At 43.3% G+C, this 27,229-nt stretch overlaps 1 protein-coding gene across 3 annotated transcripts in view; it reads right to left on the bottom strand.

Annotated features, from left to right (window-relative positions):
- The window catches only part of BMPR1B (bone morphogenetic protein receptor type 1B), a 555,987-nt gene that overhangs the window by 9,571 nt on the left and 519,187 nt on the right, over positions 1-27,229 (bottom strand). For all 3 annotated transcript variants that reach the window (XM_075860653.1, XM_075860655.1, XM_075860652.1), the window contains 3 exons: positions 21,771-21,867; positions 18,388-18,526; positions 15,122-15,314 (listed from right to left, as the gene is read on the bottom strand). In XM_075860653.1, coding sequence (XP_075716768.1) covers positions 15,122-15,314; positions 18,388-18,526; positions 21,771-21,867 — 429 coding nt within the window. The remainder of the gene's footprint in view (positions 1-15,121; positions 15,315-18,387; positions 18,527-21,770; positions 21,868-27,229) is intronic.

Here is a 27,229-nt window from a genome sequence, read left to right on the forward strand (position 1 = left end):
TGCCTATGGTTACTGGAATTTGGCCCAATAAATTATCTGTACCTTAAACTTTGGAGTGATTTATGAACTTTGAATATATGACATGTCTTGGACTTGTGACAGTGGGCCCAGAAGCATACACCTAATTATAGAGCACTTTTTAACTACTATGTTCAGTGGCGTAACTACCGCCGTAGCAGCAGTAGCGGCTGCTACGGCGCCCGCGGCATGAGGGGGCCCGTGTCGCCCGCCGGCACGGGCCCCCACCATGGCCGGAGGCTCCGCTAGCAGCCGCTATGGCTGCTACAGCGGGACGCCACTGAACACTACGGCAGAGCAGGGAGGTATCTCCCCGCTCTGCCATTAACTGGTTCCCGACCGCTGGCTGTATTTTTACGGCCAGCGGTCAGGGTCCTTAAAACCCGAGCCATAGACTTTCTACGGCTCGGGTTTTAACTTGCTGCCCGCGCGATCGGGCAGCTGAATGTCGGGTCTCCGGCAGTCAGTGACTGCCGGGGACCCTGAGGAGAGGATAGAAGCAGCTTTCGCTGCTTCTGTCTTCTCCGATGTCTTCTTACACAGCGCTCAATGAACGCTATCTATATGAATAGAGACAGCAGCAGCGGCGCTGTCTATTCCTCCCGGTGATCATGTGACTGGTCACATGATCGCCGGGTGCCGTTAGTGACAGACTGCTGCTGGGTCTTACTAGACCCAGCACAGCCCTATTAGTGACAATCGTCACTATGAGAGGGCTGATTTCCCCTGTAACTGGGGCTGCTGTGCAGCTCCAGTTACAGTGGAAAAACATGGTGTAAAAGAAAGAAAAAAAATATATAAAGTTCCCCAAAGGTCTTTTTTGACCTTTGGGGGACAGACCATAATAATAAAAAAAGAATAAAGTAAAGTGCAAAAAAAATTTAAATAATAAATACACATAAAATACCCACCCCCAAAAAAATCCCCCCCCCCGCCAATCATTGTTGTAACGCTAGCGCTGACCCAATTACCCTAATATAGACATGTAATATATAAAAATTTACGGTAGACAATGACGATCACAAATAAAAGGTCTATTTTAGGGTAAAACTATGTTATTACCCAAAAAAAAATAGCTGAAATGTAAAAAAGCTTATTTTTTTACTATTATTTTCAAAGTTTATGAATAAAAATTCTAAAATAGCAAAAAAGGTGTGTATAAAAACGATAAAAAATGAAACCTGCATTGTCTACAGAAAAAACGTCGCAAAAATCACGTCGTTAGCCCAACAAATAAAAGAGTTATAGCCGTTTAACGAACACGTGCTAAAAATGGCTTAACGGTGTCTGGTCCTGAAGGCGCAAAATAGAGCAAAAGACATGTATCCCCTCTCCACAGGATCTCCACAGGACATGTATCCCCTCTCCACAGGACATGTATCCCCTCTCCGCAGGATCTCCACAGGATAGGGGATACATGTGTGATCGCTGGCATTGATAGGGAGAACGGGGGACTGAAAGTCCCTTGAAGTTCTCCATCACAAACCTCGGACTTCCGGGGTCTGTGTCGGCAGCTCCGTAGAAATGAATGGAGCGCCGGTCGTGCTTGTGCGCATGCGTGACCAGCGCTCCTTTCATTTTTATTGAGCTGCGCAGACGCCGGAAGTCAGACGTTTGTCATGGAGAAGTTCAGGGGACTTTCAGTCCCCCGTTCTCCCTATCGCTGCCAGCGATCACACATGTATCCCCTATCCTGTGGAGATCCTGTGGATAGGGGATACATGTATCTTGTACGGCACACTGTAGGTCACATTTTTTTGGGAGGGGGGACGCTGTATGGCGTTCCCTACAGGGGGGGGGGTGACTGTATGGCGTTCCCTACAGGTGGGGAGCTGTATGGCGTTCCCTACAGGGGGGGGCTGTATGGCGTTCTCTACAGGGGGGGCTGTATGGCGTTCCCTACAGGGGGGGCTGTATGGTGTTCTCTACAGGGGGGGGGCTGTATGGTGTTCTCTGCAGGGGGGCTGTATGGCGTTATCTGCAGGGGGCTGTATGGCGCTATCTACAGAGGGGGGGCTGTATGGTGTTATCTACAGGGGGGGCTGTAAAAAAGGCACTATCTACAAGGGGGGGGTTGTGTGACACCCAGGGGAGGGGGGGCCCCAGTCAAAAGTTTGCTATGGGGCCCAGTCTTTCCTAGTTACGCCCCTGACTATGTTGTACATAGTTACAACTCCTCTAAATTGGTTATCTCCAGCTTTCCGATCATAAGAATGTCTAGATTATCAGCCAGTTCTGTGGCCATGTTAAAGCGGTATCCTATCTGAGGCAAGCACAGGACAGAGTTAGACATTGTATCAGCATGTAAAAGGGCAAAGCTGTCAATCACTGTGTGTGGGCGGAGGGAGCCGGTCTCAGCCTCCACCTTTAAAATGGGCACCGTGTCCTTTTTCTGTTTATGCAAAAAGTGCTGCATCATTGGCAGTGATCATTGAGTAATCTTAATCAATAGATGGAAATTGCTTTTGTAAAATAATTTAGCCTCTATTTATGTGTCCTGGCAGCATTAAAAAAAGCTTATTACATGAAAATACAGAATCATCCAATGGATTGTATTTCTGGTAAGTATAGGAGATCTAAAATATCTGTTTTAAAGCAATTGTAATATATATGCCTTGAAAAAATGGAGAAAGGTGATAAACTCAGTGGGATATAAGGGAAAGAAAATGTTCCAATTTAAAGGGAAGGTGTCATGAATCATTTTATTTTTTTATCATATTGCTTTTAATATGATATTAACATAAATTGTATTTATTTGTGTTCTCATGTTCTACTTTTTACTTTGTTCTTACTTTTACTTCTCTATGGGGGCTGCCATTTTTTTTTTTCATCTCTGTATGTGTCGATTAACAACACATACAGAGTTGGAATATGGCACATACAACCCCATAGAGAATGCGAACGGGAGCCGTTCCATTCTCTGAAGCGTACGCCGTCTGTCTGGGAACGGCGCATGTGCCGTTCCCACACAGACCAAAACGAAGTTCGTTCGCAGAGCGAAATCCGGCGCCATTTTCATGTGAACCGGAAGCCGCTGCCGGACAGTAAGATGGCTTCCGGCCATATGTTCAAGGAAGCGAAGGCGCAAGGAATAGGAGCGGAGGCGGCGGCGGCCGGAGAAGGTAATTTATGTTCGTGTATGTGATGTGTGTATTATGTTTGTGTTATACTGTCTGCTTACCACTGTATCTAATCCTCCTACACTGTGCAGTCGCTCAGAAAATGGCGGCACACAGTGTAGGAGGTTTGAAGATTCAAACCCCTCCTTCTCCTGGTACTAGCCAGAATAAGGGAGGGGAGATTGTGTGAGGACACTAGAGAGAGTGTGTCTACCTCAAATTTGCAGCATAAAGCAATGAGGTTGCTTTACCACATTGACCATGCTGCAATTTTGGGAACTGCTCCCTCTAGTGGCCAGCACATGGAAATATTATAAATTAGAATCTAATTTATAATATTTCCTGACTTTTGAAAAAATTAAAAAAATTAAAACAATGTGTAATCACTTAAATAATAATTGTTTAACTAAAAAAAAATAATACATTTCTAGCGACACATTCCCTTTAGGCCTCATTTACACGAGCGTGTGCATTTTGCGCACGCAGAAAACGCTGCGTTTTGCGTGCGCAAAAGGCACTTAACAGCTGCGTGTGTCATCAGTGTATGATGCGTGGCTGCGAGATTTTCTCAGAGCCGCCATCATTTTGACACTCCATTTGGATGTTTGTAAATAGAAAAGCATGTGGTGCTTTTCTGTTTACATTCAGAGAATGACAGCTGTTGCGTGAACCATGCAGTTCGCACGGAAGTGCTTCTGTGCAACCTGCGTGGTTTTCACGCACCCATTGACTTCAATGGGTGCGTGATGCGCAAAAAACGCAGAAATATAGAACATGTCGTGAGTTTTACGCAGCGGACTCACGCTGCACAAAACTCACGGACTGTCTGCACTGCGCCATAGCCTAATATAGGTGCGTACGACACGCGTGAATAGCACGCTCGTCGCACGCGCGTATATTACGCTCGTCTAAATGATGCCTTAAAGAGGCTCTGTCACCAGATTATAAATGCCCTATCTCCTACATAATGTGATCGGCGCTGTAATGTAGGTAACAGCAGTGGTTTTTATTTTGAAAAACGATCATTTTTGAGCAAGTTATGAGCTAGTTTAGATTTAGTTTCTTAATGCCCAACTGGGTAAGACAGGTAATGTAAGCCGTGTACATCTTAAAGAGGCTCTGTCACCAGATTATAAATGCCCTATCTCCTACATAATCTGATCAGCGCTGGAATGTAGATAACAACAGTGGTTTTTATTTAGAAAAACGATCATTTTTTAGCAAGTTATGAGCAATTTTAGATTTGGTTTCTTAATGCCCAACTGGGCGTGTTTTTACTTTTGACCAAGTGGGTGTTGTAAAGGAGTGTATGAGGCTGACCAATCAGTGACCAATCAGTGTCATACACTTCTCATTGTTCCAGCCCAGCATGATCCACAGCACAGTGAGATTGTGCAGTGAAAGAAGCTGGGCTGGAACAATGAGAAGTGTATGAGGCTGATTGGTCACTGATTGGTCAGCGTCATACACTTCTTTGCAACACCCACTTGGTCAAAAGTAAAAACACGCCCAGTTGGGCATTAAGAAACCAAATCTAAAATTGCTCATAACTTGCTAAAAAAATGATCGTTTTTCAAAATAAAAACCACTGTTGTTATCTACATTACAGCGCTGATTAGATTATGTAGGAGATAGGGCATTTATAATGTGGTGACAGAGCCCCTTTAAGATGTACACGGCTTACATTACCTGTCTGACTGGTTTACATAGCCTTTAATATAGAAAGGTGTTGACATGTTGAGACAACCCCTTTAAAGAGGCTCTGTCACCAGATTGTGCAACCCCTATCTGCTATTGCAGCAGATAGGCGCTGCAATGTAGATTACAGTAACGTTTTTATTTTTAAAAAACGAGCATTTTTGGCCAAGTTATGACCATTTTCGTATTTATGCAAATGAGGCTTGCAAAAGTACAACTGGGCGTGTTGAAAAGTAAAAGTACAACTGGGCGTGTATTATGTGCGTACATCGGGGCGTGTTTACTACTTTTACTAGCTGGGCTTTCTGATGAGAAGTATCATCCACTTCTCTTCAGAACGCCCAGCTTCTGGCAGTGCAGATCTGTGACGTCACTCACAGGTCCTGCATCGTGTCGGCACCAGAGGCTACAGATGATTCTGCAGCAGCATCGGCGTTTGCAGGTAAGTCGATGTAGCTACTTACCTGCAAACGCTGATGCTGCTGCAGAATCATCTGTAGCCTCTGGTGCCGATGTGTCCCCGCTCGTCTGACACGATGCAGGACCTGTGAGTGACGTCACAGATCTGCACTGCCAGAAGCTGGGCGTTCTGAAGAGAAGTGGATGATACTTCTCTTCAGAAAGCCCAGCTAGTAAAAGTAGTAAACACGCCCCGATGTACGCACATAATACACGCCCAGTTGTACTTTTACTTTTCAACACGCCCAGTTGTACTTTTGCAAGCCTCATTTGCATAAATACGAAAATGGTCATAACTTGGCCAAAAATGCTCGTTTTTTAAAAATAAAAATGTTACTGTAATCTACATTGCAGCGCCTATCTGCTGCAATAGCAGATAGGGGTTGCAAAATCTGGTGACAGAGCCTCTTTAAGAATGGCACCAAGTCTTAATTATCTGTTTATACAAAAAGTGCTGCTTCATTGGCAATGATCATTAAGTAACTTAATCAATATCTAAATTTTGCTGCTTTTGTAAAGGAATTACAATTTTAACTAGATAATTGAGTTATGAGATGTTGAAGTCTTTTATTTAAGGTTACATAAATATAGGTGTAGATACTAATCAAAAGGATGGATGGATGGATGGATGGATAGATGGATAGATAGATAGATAGATAGATAGATAGATAGATAGATAGATAGATAGATAGATAGATAGATAGATAGATAGATAGATAGATAGATAGATAGATAGATAGATAGATAGATAGATAGATAGATAAACAAATATATCTAGCAGCACCGGTGTATGGTGGGTGCAAATCCTCAGGAACAGACCACGCTCCAAACTTGATAATATTCAAAAAATAGGCAGCACTCCGCAGTAAATGTGAAAATAGGGTACTTTTATTGCCCCCTGTGCAACGTTTCAGCTCTGTCCTCTAGAGCTTTTCTCAAGCAAGGGGGCAATAAAAGTACCCTATTTTCACATTTACTGCGGAGTGCTGCCTATTTTTTGAATATTAGATAGATAGATTTTGTTCATTGCAATATACGTGGAGCCTAAATACAACAAGAGAACACTGCCACCAGGTGGAGACATTTTTAAACATGAACATATGTATATAAGGCAGTATTCCTAGTCAATTCTGAACTCTGAATTTCAATTCAGGTAACAATGATACATCAGTATTTTTATTACAATATTATAATATTTTAAGCACATAAATAAAGTCACCACTTGGCATTATTTTTTTCTAAATGTGACTCAATCGACTGAGCGAATAATAACATTTTCCTAAAATGATTTGCTTTAAGCAAATAATAATATTTTTCAAAACAAAAGTAAATACAATTTTCTAATTTCAACTTCGGACTGAAGACAGCAAGTTAATATACGCCACATTGTCAGACTGTGGGTGCCATGAGGCAAAAGATTAATTTTCATTTTCCATCTGTCTTTATTCATGAGCTTTCAAGAGGCCGACACTAAATTAATCATTGGACCTGTCAACTCTACGTGAGATTCTGTCAGTCTGGTAGATCTGAATTCAATCTGTCTTGATTCTGAATGCATCTATTAAAATACCATTACTTGCACCACAAACTTGAAAATCAAAGCCATATTTCAGGCTGGTACTTTAAGGACTTCAACAAGAACAATTATGTTTTGTTTTATCATTAGCATTACTTATTGTCTATTATTACTGGAGATATTACAATAATAACACTAAGCGCACAGATTTATTTTATGTATTTCACTAGAGGTACTGTAAAATGGGTCAAAAAAGATCTAGATCATAGGGCTCATGCACCATATTTTGGCTCCGTATATACTTCCGAGTTGTACGGAGTCATAATACATCACCCATAGAAGTCTATGAGGTCCTACCGTATTTCCATATGAATCCAACGCCGTATTACTGAGGTATTAATCCCTAGAAGCTTTGCTTCTAGGAAAGAATATCTCTATATTACAGAGGCAACATTCAGCCGGTCATGCAGGTAGAACGATCGCAATACTGCGGAGGCGCCCCTTCATGATCAGTGCTCCGGGCTCTCTGCTGAATCCGGGCTCACTGAACGCTTCCAGTCCCTCCCCTCTGCACTGAGTGACAACTCTGGGGGTCTCCTGCTTGGACGCTAGAGCTCTCAAAGCGTATTTGAGACTTTTTTTTCACTATGATCGTTTGCAACATGTTTTAATTGGATTAGCAATAAAATGAAAGGTTTTTTTTTTATAAAGAGAAGAGCTGGATCGACTGAGCTTTTCTATTAATAGGACAACATCCATAAAATCCGAAATATGCAACATTCTTGATATTACCAAGTACTGAAGTGATCTCCGTCATTGTGCACATGCGTTTTTTCCTGCCATTTTTTAGGTTCTATAAAGAAGTCTATGTAGAAAAACACCGGAAAAAAACACCATACATAGAGCATGTTGCGTTTTCATAAAAACACCACTGACCCCAAAAACTTTACAAAGCAATAAAAACCAAAACACTGTGTATGCAGACAATCTCATATTTAAAGAGGCTCTGTCACCAGATTATAAATGCCCTATCTCCTACATAATCTGATCGGCGCTGTAATGTAGATAACAGCAGTGGTTTTTATTTTGAAAAACGATCATTTTTGAGCAAGTTATGAGCTAGTTTAGATTTATGCTAATGAGTTTCTCAATGGACAACTGGGTGTGTTTTTACTTTTTACCAACTGGGTGTTGTACAGAGGAGTGTATGACGCTGACCAATCAGTGATCAATCAGTGTCATACACTTCTCATTGTTCCAGCCCAGGTTCTTTCACTGCACAATCACACTGTGCTGTGGATCATGCTGGGCTGGAACAATGAGAAGTGTAGAACACGGATTAGTCACTGATTGGTCAGCCTCATACACTCCTCTGTACAACACCCAGTTGGTAAAAAGTAAAAACACACCCAGTTGTCCATTGAGAAACATAAATCTAAACTAGCTCATAACTTGCTCAAAAATGATCGTTTTTCAAAATAAAAACCACTGTTGTTATCTACATTACAGCGCCGATCAGATTATGTAGGAGAGAGGGCACTTATAATGTGGTGACAGAGCCTCTTTAACTAAAGACTTTAAACTAACTTCTGGCTGCATTGTTTTTAACAAAAGATCGTGTAAAATAGCACCACTAAAAACGCGTCAAGACAATGTGTGTGAATCCAGCCTTAACTGTTCTAAAGACTAAACTATAACCCCTAAGGCCTTATTCACACAACAGGGTCCGAGTGTCGGCCGATAAAAACGTCAGTTTTGGGCCATTTTTCCCGGCCGTTTTGCATCCGTTTTGCATCCGTTCTGATTCTGTTCCGGGCCGTGTTGCCGTTTTTAACGGCTGATTTTGACCCGTTTTGCATCCGCTTTTTTCCCTGTCCGTTTTAAAATCGGATGAATTTCATTTAAATTTGTTGCCACACACAGCCCTCTGTAGATAATGCCACAGCCCCCCTGGTAGGTAATGCCACACAGCCCCCTGTAGGTAATGCCACCCAGCCCCCTGTATGTAATGCCACCCAGCCCCCTGCAGGTAATGCCACCCAGCCCCTGTATGTAATGCCACCCAGCCCTCTGCAGGTAATGCCACCCAGGACCTGGCAGGTAATGCCACCTAGCCCCCTGTATGTAATGCCACCCAGCCCCCTGCAATGTACTGCCACCCAGCCCCCTGTATGTAATGCCACCCAGCCCTCTGCATGTATTGCCACCCAGCCCCCGGCAGCTCCCTGTATGTAATGCCACCAAGTCCCCAGCTCCCTGTATGTAATGCCACCAAGTCCCCAGTAGGTAATGCCGCACAGCCCCCTGTAGGTTGCACCCCCCCCCCCTTCTAGGAGAAGTCACTGATTCAATGTCCATATATGGACAGTGTAGTCACTGACTTCTCCTGGAGGGGAATCCCCGGCCACAGGGTCGGGGATTCCGCTTCAGAAGTGAGTGACGTCACTGTGTCCATATATGGACAGTTTGGTCACTCACTTCTTCTGTAGTGGAATCAGCCACTACAGGGTCGGGGATTCCGCTTCAGAAGTGAGTGACGTCACTGTGTCCATATATGGACAGTTTGGTCACTCACTTCTTCTGTAGCGGAATCAGCCGCTACAGGGTCGGGGATTCCGCTTCAGAAGTGAGTGACGTCACTGTGTCCATATATGGACAGTGTAGTCACTCACTTCTCCTGTAGCGGAATCCCCGGCCACAGGGTCGGGGATTTCGCTTCAGAAGTGAGTGACGTTGCTGTGTCCATATATGGACAGTGTAGTCACTCACTTCTCCTGTAGCAGAATCCCCAATCCCCAGGGAGCAAAAAAAGACCCTCCTCCTCCTCACATGCACTCTGCACTGTGAGGAGGAGGAGGCAAGAGAGCGCGAGCGACGGAAGACACAGCCGTCACTCGGGACACATTCCGGTGATGGCCGTGTATTACCCGGCCCCATAGACTTGTATGGGAGCCGGGCGGCCTGGTAAACGGCCGAAAATAGGGCATGTCCCATTTTTTGATGACCAGGTTTCCCGGGCCGTCAAAAAATCGGTCGTGTGAATAGCCCCATTAGGGGTCTATTGTTCCTACTGCAGCCGTGTGACGGCCGTTTTATGAACGGCCGTCACCCGGCCGGGAAACCCTGTCGTGTGAATAAGGGCTAAGAATCACAAGCTGAAGTTTTTTGGAATTTTTTAAGGGTCTAATGTGTAGGTGAGGTGAGTATGCCTCTTGATGCAGTAGACCTGTGGTTATATAACTCATACAGACAATAGGCACCAGAAAGATGGGGAACGGCTAATTGTGTAGGTTGCTATCAATGGTCTATTTGGACCTTTTTGGGTTGCAAATTAACCGAATGCAAACTCCGAAAATACTATTCCTTCCAGATCCTATAATTTCCTCATTGCTCAGTATTACAATGAAAAGTTAGCAGAGCAAAAGAAGACAATGAGATCTATGCAAGAAATGTCCATCACACGTGTACAATTAGGCCTAATTCACACAAATGTGTCCGTTGTGCGCGCGCAAAAGTTCCGTGTGGCATCAGTATGTGGTGCGTGCCTGCGTGATTTCCACGCATATGGCAGCGTGATGACACTCTGTTTTTATGTTTACAAACATAAAAGCAGGAGGTGCTTTTCTTGTTTCATTCATTTATTGACTTCAATGGGTGCGTGATGCGCGAAAAACGGCCAAATATAGGATATGTCGTGAGTTTTACGCAGCGCACATACGATGCATGAAAATCACGAACTGTCTGAATGGCCCCATTCACTAACATAAGTCCGTGTGACACGCAGTATTTTCACGCGCGTAGCACGGACGTAATATACGTTTGTGTGAATAAGGCCTTACTCTGCTGCTTGACTGGTCAGAAAAGTGACCGATTATTGACCTAACCCATGTCATGGAGGTTCTCAGCACTGTAAGGGCTTGTCCACACGTAATAGATTTGCTGCGGAAAATTTCCACACCATTTACGTATCAACTAGCAGACAACCCGCTGCGGAAAATCTGCACCATTTAATGCGTTTTTTACTAATAAGAAAATAGTGCACATTTTTGGTGTGTTTTTTTCAAGGGCGTGATATCTTCTACCTGTGATGTCATTTCCACCCCCTGAAATTTTGCAGTGTTTCCTCAGCAAGTTCCACAGTACATCAGAAAAACGAAGGAAATCAGTCCACTTTCCGGAGCAGGAATTGGTATACTGCGGTACTAAAAATGACGCACCGCAGGTGAATTTCTGGATTTTTTTGCAGCGTGTGTATGACATTTGTTAAATCTCACCCACTTTGCTGCTACTGTATTCCGCTGCATATTTTCCGTACGTAATTCCAGACGGAAAATACACAGCAATTCCGTTACGTGTGGACAAGCCCTAAGATGTGAGATACATCAGTGATCACGGGGAGGAGGGCAGACATTGTCAGTAATCCAAATGAAGAGCATTTCAATCAGCCCCTCCCCAGCCTGACATGGCTGCTTACAGGGAACAATAGATTGCAATTCACAGAACAGCACCTGCTTAGGACAGAGCTGCTTTAAAGAGGCTCTGTCACCAGATTCTCAAATCCCTATCTCCTATTGCATGTGATCGGCGCTGCAATGTAGAGAACAGTAACGTTTTTTGTTTTTTTTAAAAAAAACGTTCATTTTTGGCCAAGTTATGAGCTATTTTATATATATGCAAATAAGCTTTGAAATGGACAACTGGGCGTGTTTTTATTCGAATGTCCAACTGGGCGTGTATTGTGTTTTTAACTGGGCGTGTTTACTTGTTTTACTAACAGGGCGTTGTGAATAGAAGTGTATGATGCTGACGAATCAGTGACCAATCAGCATCATGCACTCCTCTCCATTCATTTACACAGCAGCATCATGTTCTTACTAGAACGATGTGCAGCCACATACACAAGTGTCCTGATAATGAATACACATGACCTCTAGCCTGGACGTCATGTGTACTCAGAATCCTGACACTTCTGAATCTTTTCTGTGAGATTTCAGCAAGCCGCGCGTAATCTCGCGAGATTACGAGGTAAACGAGATTTTGTTTCCCTTGCTGGAAATCTCACAGAAAGGATTCAAAAGTGTCAGAATGCTGTGTAAATGAATGGAGAGGAGTTCATGATGCTGATTGGTCACTGATTCGTCAGCATCATACACTTCTATTCACAACGCCCAGTTAGTAAAACAAGTAAACACGCCAAGTTAAAAACACAATACACGCCCAGTTGGACATACAAATAAAAACACGCCCAGTTGTCCATTTCAAAGCTCATTTGCATATATATAAAATAGCTCATAACTTGGCCAAAAATGAACGTTTTTAAAAAACAAACAAACACGTTACTGTTATCTACATTGCAGCGCCGATCACATGCAATAGGCGATAGGGATTTGAGAATCTGGTGACAGAGCCTCTTTAAGTTTGTGCACAATTTAATGTTGGTAGTAACTATATGACATTTACATGGGCTTCTGGCTCCTCGCTGCCTGCCTTTTCCCTCTTTTATTACAATATTATATTTGTAAAATATTTCCACATTTATTAAGAATCACAGAAACATTTAATAGTGCCAGGTGTGGAATTATGTCAGTTGTATTTTAGGGGAAAACACATCCACGACGTGTGTATATCTTTTATGCCACAGCTCTCTAGTGCGATGCCCATCACTTCCACAGAACGAATAAATTCACGAAACTTTCTGAAGATTGAGATTAAAGACTGTGCATAAAAGCAGCTAATGTGACTCCGAGCCTTGGTCCTCTGCTAAAGGGCCTGACAGTAAGGCACAGGTTAAAAGCTACTAAAATGGGGCTATTAAGGTCCTTAAATTACGGATTACTTTGTGATTTACAGCCCATCGCCTGTGATAAATAGCAGCTTTACACAAAGTAATTAAAACATTCCCTTTGACAAGTGAATTGTGTGAAATGATAGGGTGCGGAGTGTTGAAGAGAGGGAAACCTTTCTAATTCCTAACTGGTAATAAACGATTGTTTTGTGAGGTATTAAATATGTCAAATACATTTTCTCAACCAGCTGCACATGAAGGTGACTGCGCAATGTCCATTACTTGAGCTGGGTATAGGATATAGTCAACTTTCTTTTGCCGCTAGGAATTTAAAAAAAAAAAAAAATCTTGTAGGATTGTGACTGGTGTCCATCTTTAAAGAGGAGCAATGATTCAGCGAATAATAGACAGAGACTCAAACAACAACTTCTAATATAACAGATTTGTCCAAATAAAGGCTCATAAACATAACCATATTAGTGGGCAGTAACATGCGGCAGATTTTGTTGCCGAAAGTTTCTACAACTGAAAATCGTATCTGAATGGAACTAGAAGAAATCCGTGCACCTGCAGCAGAAACAACCCCATTCAGATGAGTGGATCTGGTATTGAGTCGCAGTTCCATACCGACTCTAACTTATACACAGCTATAATACAGAGGCCATAGCTATCTATGGGGTACTGCTGTACCTCCATATGCTTTGAATTTCACATGGCAAATAGAGGTTATTTTTCTGTCCCTGTGGGGGAGATATAACAAAACTGGTGCAAAGGAAAAGTAGTGTAGTTGCCCATGGTAGCCAATCATGTTGCTGGTTTCATTTTCCAAAGGGCCTCTGAAAAATGAAAGGGTTGCCATAGGCAGCTACTCCACTTCTCCTTTGCACCAGTTTTGATATATCTCCTCCTGTTGTATATTTGTTTTTGAGTCTTGTAAAAACTGATCCTGATGGATCTACTTTGAAGACGTATTTTAGCATCAGTTTATATCTCATAGAAATGAATGGGATTTGTCAAATGTCGCATCTCAAGTGTTTAGTTATTCTGCAATACCACCTCAGGGTAAATTAAGCATTACATGGTAACCATTAATATCATTAGGACGGGTATCTCATAGTGTGACGGGTACCTCAGAGTGTGAGATGCGCTTTGTGGCCGCACTCCACTCTGGTTAATTGCTCGAGGTTCTGAACAAGGGTCTCCCTTCTATTAACTCAGAATGCCCTAATGGGGTATATAAAACTCTGGTTTTCTTAACCAGATAACCCCTTAACTAGAGAGGTCAGTGTCAAGAATTTATATTTTACCTTGGGTACTGACTCAACACTGCAAATGTTTTCCATTAAAGGGTAACTAAACTTTCAGAAAACTTCTGACATGTCATGGTGACATGTCAGAAGTTTTGATCAATGGGGGTGTGAGCACTGAGACCCCCACCAATAGTCAAAAGAAGCTGCAAAAGCGCTTGGGTGGGCACTGAGCCACTTGGTTTCTGATCGGCTTTTCTCGGAAAGCCGAGCAATTGGTATACGGGCTCAATAGAAAGTCTATGAGTCTGTACACCAACTGCTCGGCTTTCTGAGAAAAGCCTATCAAAAACGAAGCGGCTCAGCGTTCACCCGAGCGCTTCTGACATTTCATTTTAGCGATCGGTGGGGGTTTCAGTGCTCAGACCCCCACCTATCAAAACTTCTGACATGTCACTATGACATGTCAGAAGTTTTCGAAAGTTTAGTTACGCTTTTAGAAAAAAGGTACAGATGACTGTAAAATGCAGAAAGATGTCAGATTGGCTACTTATTGGCATGGATCAATAGGTGGGCTGGCATGTACCAGCAGCCGCAGGGACAGATTGAAATGTGTGTCCGCACCTTATGGTAAGTGCACGCGTGGCAGATTTGTTGCAGAAATTTCTAAAACTGAAAATCCATCCTATACATGTGAATGGGATTGTTTCTGCCCCATGTGTATGTATTTCTGCACGTTTCATTCAAATGGACTGGAACTGTCGCAGACATTTCTGCAGCAAATCCGTCGTGTGTGAACTTACTATAAATGTGGTTATATGATATCACAAATACATGGCTGCTTTCTTCTTGAAACAGCGCCACTCTTGTCCATAGGCTATATCTGGTATTGCAGCTTAACCCAACTCAAATGAATGGGGCTCAGCTGTAGTACCAGACACAGACACAAGAGTAGTGCGGTCTATAAAAGAAAGCAGCCATGCATTTCCTATCCCATACAACCTCTTTTAAGTCTGGTTTTGGGGAGAATAACCCTCATCTGCATTTTCCCATTCCATGAAGGTAAGGTTGCCTCTAACATACTATAGAAGTACAGTGAACCAAATCAGCAGATCAGATAGGCGGCACTATAAAAATAGCAAATTGTGGATACAATAGTTAGTTTCACCTTTCTCAATACTTTAAATAACTTGCTGAGTATTTGCAACGTGCATCTTGCCTTCAGACAGGGTACTTGATATTCCTGTTGTGGAAAATCCCTTAAACTAATATAACTTACCTAAAATATTTTCATGCCTCATGAGTACAGTCTGATAAATTTCAGTCTCTCTGAACCAGCTGGCCTCTTCGGTGGTAAAGAACACTTTGACTGCTACTTTCTCTCCACGCCACTTGCCCATCCACACTTCTCCGTATCGCCCTTTGCCAATCTGTTTCACCATTTGAATCTGCTTTGCTATTGTCCTTTGTACCTATGAACAAGACCAAAACCAACAACTTATTACTTACCAAAGAAAATGACCACCCAGCATTAATATGACTAATCCAGAACAAACAGAGGGGAATATGAAATATCATTGGAGACATTTTACTGCATGCAACATTTCTCCTTCCTCCCAAGGGTACCTCTAAATATTACCGTGACCCAGTATGGCTCAAAATCGTAAAACTAAATATTCTGTAATTTGAGGCAATATTGACAAAGGTTATTTTGCTAAAGAGCTCTTGGTTCATTTGCTGCCACCCACATGTACTTTATCAGAAATTTAAATGTGAAAAATGATTTAATGCACTAAAACTGACACTGAGCAGTTTCATCTGCTTTGAGTTAAGTAAAAACCTAAATATTTTACATGGAAACGTAAAACAATTCTTCTATTAATATGTATGGTGCCATTAAAGCATAATATAACCCACAGCATTGATCAGAGCAAATTAAAGTGAACAGCTGTATAACTCACACTGAATGCAGTGAAAGAATCATTCTAGATAATCCAACACTAATATTCTCTATGGGGTGTATTTGCGGTATATACCCAATGGTATAGAAATAAAGGTTGCAGAGGATGCAGTGGGACTTTGTGCTTGGGGGGTCTTCAAGCTTCCTAGCACCAGCAATATAAAACAACAGCACCACACAAGGACACAGGATATATATGCAATGATGAAATCATACAGTCTTTACAAGTCTGATATAGCTGTGCTTGGCAGTTAGGTAGTCTAACTTCTGCAATGGGTATTGATGCCTTATGCTGGCCTCATAGCAAATCTGGGTGACATTTATGTTAAATAGAAATGCGAAATGCATCTGTTTTTCTTTTCTCCTTCTTTCTGTGTCCCCTTTTTCTTTTAGTAGACGTGAATGTGCCCCACAATGTCATGTGTGATGTTGCACATGCAAACAAACCATGTTCCTTTGGTCCGCGCAGTCAGTTTTAGCATAGGTAGGCATGGTTGCCACAGCTGTGTGCCAATATTTTTTTATTTTTTTATTATTTTATTCTAAAAATAAACACAAATAAATAAATAAATAATTAAATATGGAAGGGAAAAGAAACAAAAACATACGTCCCAACCATCAGCGGGACAGTCCCAGATGCCGGGCGGTGTCCCGCTGTCCCGGGCGGCCGGTGGTATGTCCTGGTGTCTACTGTATCTGGGTCCTCGGAACGCAGATACAGTTGAATCCAATGCTGAAGCAAGGAACCGTCAGATCCCTGCTTCAGCATTCAAATATGGAGTCCCCGGCCAGAGAAACGCAAGCTCCCTGGCTAGAACTCCAGTGTGGACAGTGACTATATGGACTCCAGGAGCGGAATCCATGGCCAGAGCGATGCAGAAGCTCTGGCCAGGGATTCCAGCACCATAAAACCCCTTACATCACTGTCCAAATATGGACAGCGACGTCAGGGGCTCCTCGTGGAGCGGAATCTCTATCCACAGCATTGCCCACGCTCTGGCCGGGGGGCGATTCCGCTCCTAGAGGGAGCCCCTGACATAATTGTTCGTATATGGACAGTGATGTCAGCAATGCTGACGCTCTGGCTGGGGATCTCGCTCATGCAGAAGGCCCCGGCGTCGCTATCCATATATGGACAGTGACGTCAGGGGCTCATCCTGGAGTGGAATTCCCGGCCAGAGCATTGCTGACGCTCTGGCCATGGATTCCGCTCCTAGGGCGAGTTCCTAACATCTCTGTAGTGGTGGCAGGGGTTCCCTCCAGGAGAGGAATCCCCTGCCAGAGCGTTGCCGACACTTTGGCCGGGGATTCTGCTCCTGGAGGTGCCCCTGATGTCACTATCCATATATGGACAGTGACGTCAGGGGCTCTTCCTGGAGCGGAATCCCCAGCCAGAGCGTCAGCAACGCACTGGCCGGGGATTCCGCTTCCGGAGGAGCCCCTGACATCACCGTCCATGTATGGATAGTGACGTCAGGGGCTCCTCCAGGAGTGGGAGCCCCAATGTTGCGATCTACAGGGAGGGTTAGCGCGGCACTATCTACATGGGCACTGTGGCACTATCTACAGGGGACACAGTGGCGCTATCTACATGGGCACTGTGTGTAGCACTTTCTACGTGGGCACTATGGCACTATCTATATGGGCACTGTGGCACTATCTATATGGGCACTGTCATTTTATAAGTGGGCACTATGGGCACTTTAGATGTGGGCACTGTGGCACTACGTGGGCACAGTGACACTATCTACAGTGGGCACTGTGGCACTATGGTAGTATGTGGGCACTGGCACCATCTACGTGGGCACGATCTACAGTGGGCACTGTGGCACTATTTACAGGGGCATTATACAGTATGGTGGCAGCTAAGGGGGCATTATACTGTATGGGGACATCTGTGTGGGAATTAGACTGTATGGGGGCAACTATGGGGGCATTATAATGTATTGGAGCAGCTATGGGGGTGTTATGCTGTATGGGGCAGCTATGGGGGCATTAAACTGTGTGGAAGCAGCTATTTGGCATTATACTATTTGGGAGGCACTAGGGGTTATTATACTGTGTGGGGGCTCTATGGAGACATTATACAGTGGGGAAGCACTATGGGAGCATGATACTGTGTGGGCTGAGTATGGGCGGGGATTGGCTGGGGTTAGAGACGTGGCTTAAAAGGGAAAAAATTGCTGCCTCGCCGCATCAGTTTTCTCACTGCGTTTTTTTAAGTTATGCAAAAAGTAACACATATTTCCACATGGAAATTCTGCATTGTTTACGCTACATGTGACTGTACACTAAGGCTATGTTTACACTTTTTAGGATGTTTTTCTCAGATTAAGGAAAAAAATGTTTTTGTTCCAAACAGTGTGAACTAGCCCTGTGCATATCATCCGTAATTTTAATAGATTTAAGTATTTTGCAGTTTTGCTAAGTTTACAAAATAACACTATGTCCCATAAAGCCACTCTTCTAGCTAACAGGTATAAACTACTAAATGTAGAAAACACATGATAGTTTTCTTGTAATTTCATATGGAATTAATATTTTCTATTCATTCTGGGGAAAAAACATAATTCCTGCTGACTTACCAGCAGAGGGAGCCCTGATCCACTTCCAGAGCTCTGAGACTGTTCAATGAGATCTTTCAGTGATTCTCCAGGTGGGATATACGTATCATCTTGTTCTAGGCCAATACTGTAGCGAGGTCTGACCTCTTGTCTTTTGTACCTATATATAAGACAACGCGATACATTGCATAAATCACATCATCACAATATGATTAGTAGTGTTTGTATAAGAAGCTCTAAATGAACTCATAGTAGCTTTACTCTGACCTAAGTTTCTTCTAAATGAAATATACCTGCATTGTGCCTCACTGATGGCATACAGAAATACATGCCCCGCCTGTACTCGTTTCTACTTGATAGAGCATCTTACTACCACATCCACACTCCTCAACATTGAAATTGCAACACCAAGAGGTGCAAGCCATAAGGTTATGCAAATCGAGGAAGTAGCAGGTGTCGCTAAGATCTGCAAATGATCACATTTTCAAGCACCTATCTCCAATCTGTGGCATGCGGGAGGGACATAAAAGCCAGATTGAAAGCAAAGTTTTTAGCCACATGAAACGTCAAAAATCTGATCAAATGGTGTGGGATGATTGTTTGATGCCTCCTGTTCGTCGAGGTGCCAGTTATTGCCACTTGACACAAACTGAGAGGGACAGAATCCTTGAACTGAGACACCTTAGTTAATTACTCCGGCAGATCACTACGCGCCTAGGCCGAGATGTCAGCACTGTTCAATGTTGCGTGTCCCAGAGGTTGGGCGAACAACAATGAAGAGGAATGACAGCAAGAGGCGCATGGATGTGAACCACTGCAGGGACGGATCGTCTGATTGGAAGAATGGCGTGTAGTGATCCAGTTTGTACAGCAACTTAAATTGGACGTCACATCACAAGCCGAGGGCGGCATCCAGTGTCGACACAAACCATCAGAATGTGTTTGCACAACACTGGGCTATGAGCCAGACGTCCAGCTACAGGTGTTCCATTGAGCACATGCCAGCGCTCTCAAAGGCTATCATGGTGCACAGCAGGACGACAATGGAGGATGGAATGGAGGGCTATCTTCTTCAGCGATGAGTTCCACTTTTGTCTCGGACGCAATGATAGCCAAAGATTTGTCTGGAGACCATGTGGGCAATGCCATGAAAATCCTTTACAAGGGAACGTGAAAACCGGTCCTACTCCTGGGATTATGATGTGGGATAGCATAATGTACGGTAGCCGGACCCCTCTAGTCTTTCTTTCAGGTACACCAACAGCTTGGCGTTACATTAATTTTCATCGTGGAACCAGTGGTATCAAAGTGTCCCAGAAGTCGTTTTTCAACAGGACAACGCCAGGCTGCATGTTGCTCGTGCTACTGTGAGCAGCCTGTTTGGCCTAAACGTGCTATTATGGCCTGCAGCGTCTCTGGATTTGTCTCCCATCGAGCACATCTGGGACGTCATTGGTCGGCAATTGCGAGGGAGCTGCCAGCTGCCAATCTTGATGATTTGAATGCCCAACTGCATTCAGCGTGGCATAACATTCCTCAGACAGCCTTTAATAACCTCATTGATAGCATGCCTAGGCGTGTAAGTGCGTGTATTTATGTGCGCGGCACTCATACTGGATACTGAATAAATCGAGATGTTTGGAATATTTTTATCATTTGCATATCATTAACTTGTTTATCGATCCTGTAAATTCCACAATTCCAAAACTTTTCCTTCTTGGTGTTGCAATTTCAATGTTGAAGAGTGTATAAGCAGGTTTAAGCAGCTAACTGAGCACTTGGGCCGCTGAATGACAGATGCCCAGTAGTCAGAAACTGCCAGGGACCTTGGAGAGAAGACATAAGCAGTTTTCCCCGCTTTTGTCTTCTCTGTAATCACATACACAGCACAATGAGCACTGTGTATAGAATATTGGTCCCAGTGGCCTTGTGACCGGTCACAGGATCGCCGGGTGGTGTCGGCAGTAGGAGGCTGCTGCTGATCTAACTAGACCCAGCACAGCCTTATCAGTGACAATAGTAACTATAAGGGTATGTTTAAACAGGGTGGATACGCTGCATAAAAGTACACAGTGTATCCGCCCCGGACGCCGCATGGAATCCCCACCGAAAAATGCACTAAATTGTGGTGCAGATTTTAGGCCGGAATGACCGCTGCGGAAAATAGCAAGTGAAAAACAAATAGTTCATACTAGACATCCAGCCTCCTGGGGTGGCGTTTGATCCCACGTGACCACTGTAGCCTGTGATTTGCTGCAGCGGTCACATGAGATGAAACGTCATCCCTGCAGGCCGAGCTGGAAGCAGAAGCAGAGAGTTAACATCTGCTATTTGTTGCAGGTTTTATCTTCCCATTGAATTCAATGGGGAAAAACCGCAACAAAAAAGCAGCGATTCAGCAACGTAAATTGACATGCTGTGGATTCCAAAAATGTATGAAAGTTTTTTTACGGCGGGTTTTTTACGCAGTGTGTGGATGAGATGTGTTCAAATCTCATAGCATTTGCTGCTGCTTTAATACGCTACGGAATTTCCGCAATGAAATCCGTTGCGGAAAATACGCAGTACTTACTCTACGTGTGAACCCGGCCTAACAGGGCTGATTTCCCCTGTAACTGGGGCTGCTATGCAGCGCCGGTCACAGTGGACAAGTGTAATGTAAAACTAATAAAATGAAGTAATAAAGCCTCCCAAACGATCTTTGAGAGACAGGTCATAATAATAATAAAAAAACTAAGTAAAAAAAAATAAAAAATAATTTAAATAAAAGATTACACATATAATACAAAAAACGCTCCCCCGCCAATCATTGACCTAACACAAGCCTTAACCCTATTACCCTAAAATAGACATGTAATATGTCAAAATTTACAGTAGTCAATGACGATCAAAAATAAAAAGTCTATTTTAGGGTAACACTATATTATTATCCGAAACAAATGAGCAAAAGTAAAAAAGCATATTTATTTCCTATTTTTACAATTCTAAGCCTAAGAATGCGAAAAAAACAAACAAAAATGATATGTTTAAAAATGATAAGAAAACAAACCTGGATTGGACATGAAAAAAAACATGGCATAAATCACTTAGCTAGCCTAACAAATAAAAAGTTATAGCTTTTAAACTAACGCGTGTAAAAAATGGCTAAACAGTGCCCGGTCCTGAACCAGGTTATCAGTTCAAAGTTCTCTTCTGCGAGTATATTGCATGACCTATACAGGACATGAGTGAAGAACTACCATAGATACTACACTCTTCCCAGTGGGTCCTGCCATTCTGACCAGGATCTGCCTACAATATATTGCCTGTAGGTGGCAGTCACACACCCTCAGTCATCTATACTTGCAGTAAAAATAGATTGGCCTAAGTTAGATTTTTCTTAACCAAACTCTGGTTGTTCTTACCTGAAGTAACAGAATATTAAAATCACTGCCAGGATGATACTGCACACTGTCACTGAGATCAGGAGAGCCATGTAATGGATACTTCCGTCGACAAAGTCTATGGGGAAAGAAAAACATGAATGGGATTTATTAAACTTTTGAATTATAGAGGTTTTTTTCTAACCCAAAAATTAAAACCACAGATAGGCACACTAACACCCACAGAAATACACCTGCTCAACATTATCGTATTTGTTCTCCCTATGCTGTTACCTATCCTCACAGTTTACCGTGGTCATCATTGCCACTCAAAGGAAAAATGACTAGTATACTGTGTGCACCATATGAAGTGTTAGTAGAGAATATACTTACTGTGATGCCCACGGTCGCTTACCGCGGGCATCCCCCACTTACCGGCAGCTGCGACCCTAGGATTCTGAAAACTTGCGCACACTGCCCTCTTCTCCACCCCATGCCCGTAGGGTTGATAGGAGAGACTACCCTAGGTGGACTGACGCCTTCTGGAAAATTCTCTCCTAAATTATCGATTCCTGTGACAATATCCTCTGGTGAAGAATCACACTCTGTTTCTGCTTATCTGTACTCTGAAGCGACTGCAAACTTCATCCATCAGGCCTTAGTAGACCGTCTCCACTTGCCCACAACTCCTCTGGAGAAACCTCTAGCAGTTGCTTCTGTGAATGGTCAACCTCTGCTAGACCCAATTCTTTCCATCACAGAACCTTTAAAGCTGCAAGTGGGTGTTCTTCACGCGGAAAAAAATAGCCTTTTATATTCTGCCTAAAGCTATTAACCCAATTCTGCTGTGACTACCATGGCTTCGCCAAAACACTCCTGTCCTCAACTGGAGTTCCGGAGAGGTTCTCCAGTGGGGATCCTGATGTTTACACCGCTGCATGCCTCAGGTTTGTCCTGTCCAGTCCCCTACACCTCTGTCTCTCTGGCCTACCTCCACAGTATGCCTGTTATGCAGATGTCTTCAGCAAGAAGGAGGCTGAGGTCCTGCTCGGCGAAGTTTCACCACCTCGTGGACGGGTTTATCCGCTCTCCTTGCCTGAAACCCAAGCCATGTCGGCACACGTCAAGGAGAACCTGGAGTGCTGGAGCACTTCTCTTTCAAAGAAACTCCAAGGGTAAAGTGTTTTCCTGAGGCTTCTTCTCTAAACTTTTCTCTGTTGCAGGACAAAACTACTCCATTGGGGACCATGAGTTATTTGCCATCAAATTAGCCTTAGAAGAGTGGAGGCATTTGCTAGAGGGGGCTGCTCACCCTTATCATGTACACTGATCACAAGAACCTCACTTATTTACAGTCTGCACAACGCCTGAATTCCTACTACATTTCCGTCCTGCTGATAAAAATATAAAGGCCGATGCACTGTCTTGTTAGTTTGAAGAGGATCCTCAGCATATCATTGACCCTTCCAGGATTATTTCTGTTAACCCTCAGCAGATTAAAGCCATTCCTCCTGGGAAAATTTTTGTTTGTCCTGCTGACAGGAAGAAAATTCTCATCTGGGGTCATAATTCCAAGTTGGCAGGGCATTCTGGTATTCAAAAGACTCGGGACTTTATTTCTCGTCACTACTGGTGGCTCCCCAAAGCCTATGTCTCCTCATGTACCAACTGTGCCCGAAATAAAGCTACCCATTCCAAGCCTGTGTGTCTGCTTCAACCTCTGCCTGTTCCTGATGGTTCCTGGCAACATATTGCCATGGATTTTATTACAGATCTTCATCCTTTTGCTGGATGTACCACTGTCTGGGTCATGGTGGATCGGTTCTCCAAGATGGCACATTTTGTTCCACTGACTGGCCTCCGCTCAGCTCCTCGCCTGGCAAATTTATTTGTTCAGAATATTTTTCGTTTGCAAGGATTGACACAATATATCGTGTCTAATCGGGGTGTGCAATTCATGTCTAAGTTCTGCAGAGCCCTGTGTAAACTTTTGGATGTAAAACTGGACTTTTCTTCTGCATACAACCCGCAATCCAACGGCCAAGTTGAAAGGATTAATCAAGTGCTTGAGAATTATCTTCGTCATTTTGTATCTGTTCAACATGACAACTGGGTGCATCTTCTTCCATGGGCCAAATTATCTTAGGGCATGTACACACGCCCTATTTTCGGCTGTTTTTCAGGCCGTAAATGCACGAAAAATGGCCGAAAAATCGGAAGCAGAAAGCCTCCAAACATCTGCCCATTGAATGCAATGGGAAAAATGGCGTTCTGTTCCGACGGGCCGTTTTTTTGCGAGACCGTTTTGAAAAACAGGCGCGTAAAAAAATGGGTGCGAAAAAGAAGTGCAGGTCACTTCTTGGGATGTTTTTGGAGCTGTTTTTATAGAGTCTATTGAAAACAGCACCAAAAACGGCCGTAAAAAACGCAGCAAAAATCGCGAGTGGCTTAAAAAACGTCTGAAAATAAGGAGCTGTTTTTTCCTTATTTTCAGACATTTTTGCGTTTGCGCGTGAACATACCCTTACAATAATCACACGAGTGAGTCTACTGTTACATCTCCATTTTTTATTGTTTACAGCCAACATCCACGTGTCCCTCTTCCTGTGCTGGCTACATCCCAAGTGCCTGCAACTAACACTTCTTTCGGAAGTTTACTTCATGTCTGGCAGCAAACCAAGTCTGCGATCCTGCAGGCAGTGAATCGCATGATACAATGATGCCGGTTTGGATGAGAAGGCTTCCTCATCAGTTTCCTCCCGGAATTAAAGTCTGGCTATCTTCAAAAAATATTTGTCTGAAAATTCCATCCTACAAATACGCTCCCACATTTCTTGGTCCCTTTGAAGTCTTGCAACAGATCAACCCAGTGTCTTACAAGCTACTCCCTACTCTCAGGATTCCCAATTCCTTCCATGTGTCCCTCCTGAAGCCTGTGGTCCTCAACCGGCACAGTTAATGTCAGAGGGAAGACCTTTTACCTGGTGGATTGGAAGGGTTTTGGTCCTGAGGAGAAGTCTTGGGAGCCTGAAGAAAATGTTGATGCCCCAGCTCTCATCAAGAAGTTCCTTCTATGCTCTGGACCTAAGAAGAGAGCGCATAAGAGGAGGGGTACTGTGATGCCCGCAGTGTCTGTGACGACTTCAGTATCTGTGTTCAGTATCTGTGTCTAGTCCATTGTCTGTGACGATTTCAGTATCTGTGTCCATGTCATATCCAGTGTCTGAGACGACTTCAATATCCATGTCCGGTGTGCGTGCCAAGTCCAGTGTCCGTGTCGACTTCAGTTCCCGTGTTCTGTATCCGAGACAAGTCCAATTATCCAGGACAAGCTAGCTTCCGATAGTCCAGCACACGCCAGCTTCCGATAATCTGGCACATGCCAGCTTCAGATAGTCCTGCACAAGTCAGATTCTGATTATCCAGCACAAGCCAAATATCTAGGTACTCTCGCCCTAGTGACTGTCATTGACGTTTTGATTGACCAGCTGCTACTCCGTTACAGCGGAGCCGTGGCACTTACACTATGTATTTTGGCGAAAAGCAAGGTTAAAATGCCAATATACAGTGCTTTTGCTCATCAATCAGAATTACAGAAATAAAATTACACCCCCACAACCACTTTCTCAAATGAAGCCAGCCCGGGATTAGCTGTTTGCTACTGGTCCGGCTTTTTAAACCCTTGCCGAAGTTGCGGCCGGCCACACATTACACTCAAATTAATGCATGTCTATGTCAAGCTTTAGAATTGTATTTATGATCACAAACTTTTTCCAAAATATACAAAAATAAACTATCTGCAGATGGAGAGCTAGAGCTTTTTTCCATGTAACTAATAAGCCAGAGGATGTTTGCTGTTAATGCACTAGAACTTCTATGATCCATGGAAAGCCATCAATAGTAGTCTAAAGGAAGCTGAAGAGCACGAGACAACCTTTCTCAAGATTTGGCATGTTAGGAATGCAAACACTGAACTGCAGAGAGATCATTTAACACCCAAAAAGGCATAATAATACAAGTAGATTTAGAAAGACACAAACTGTTTATGTGTTATATAATGGCAAACTGTACAACAAAAGAGAACCTATCACATTTAATTTCTTATATGAATTATTTACGTTAACACTGGATCGTTCTTTAGAAGTGGCACACAGTTTACCCAGCTTCTCTAGTACCCAGTGAGTATGGGCAGGGAAATAACAAAATCGTATTTACTTTGTGTGAATATTTATGGTGAGTGAGCGGATGTTGACCAACTAATCCATACTCAGCTCTGCTGCCCAGTTAATGTTTATGGAGAGTGGGCGGTTGTTGACCTCAAATCCATCTTCAACCGCGCTGCCCAGTTAACCCACACCTCGGTGCTCTTATGCCTCTCCTCTCTGACAATTACTTCACTGGCCTTCCATTACCAAGAGAATACATTTCAAAATACTGCCTGACATACTAGGCAATCCACAACCTGTCCCCTCCATATATCTCTGCCCTAATCTCCCAATTCCTCCCTGGTCCTCGCAAAACAATCTTTTTGGCTCTTTTCTTGTCTGCTCCTCCCATCATCAGCTCCAGGATTTCTCCTGCACATCCCCCATACTCTGGAACTCATTACCTCAATAATTTAGCCTCTCTACACCATCCAAACTTTCAAAAGCAACCTGAAAACCCACCTCTTCAGAAAAATGTACAACTTGTAAAAGCCCTGTCTCTACTACATAACTATATAATCAAATAATACCCTCGCCTTCTAACTCTTTACTTTTTCCGTAGCAGATTGCAAGGCCTCCTGGGCAGGGCCCCTTATCCTTCTGTACCAGTCTGTAATTGAGTAAGCTAATGTGTATTGTTTTGGCTTGTTTTTTTATCATTCATCCATGTTATGTATGTCAACCCCTCTGTATTTCATCTATACAGCACCTTGCAAGTTAAAGGCCAAAGTCATATACCCTGTGTATTGTAGATTTATATATATGCAAGTCTAAGACACTCATCGGTTGCAGAACATATGATATTTTGTAAAGGCTTTTTATGATTAACGTACAATGTCAGGAGATGAGAAAGAAGTACAGTACAGCAACTGGCAGTCCTAGTCATAAACTCAAATAACCTGCACAAGAGTTAATAAGATTATGTGCTCATTAAGATGGATAATTATATCTGCAAGATATTCCCAAGACTGAAATTTACATGCTCATTTTGAAAAACAGAGTTATCCTTTTGGCAGGAATCTCACTAAACTAATTCCCACTAGAAAAAACTACATCCACATACCTATCTCAGTGTAGCCTTTCCCCAATACTCATATCTGCAGAAAAATAACCTTTCCGTGCTTAGACCCTACACAGTCTGCGGCATGGTCCTTGTCTTAGAAGGAGATTAGCAGATCAACAATTTCTTTCAAAAGACAGTCCACATTCAGGCCATAGCGGAACAAGGAAAAACGAGAACTTCAGCTTTATCGACTCGTCCTGCCATGGTGCTATTAACTTACAGCTTTACGAAAG

Source organism: Rhinoderma darwinii, chromosome 1 (assembly GCF_050947455.1).
Source record: "Rhinoderma darwinii isolate aRhiDar2 chromosome 1, aRhiDar2.hap1, whole genome shotgun sequence".
NCBI lineage: Eukaryota > Metazoa > Chordata > Amphibia > Anura > Rhinodermatidae > Rhinoderma > Rhinoderma darwinii.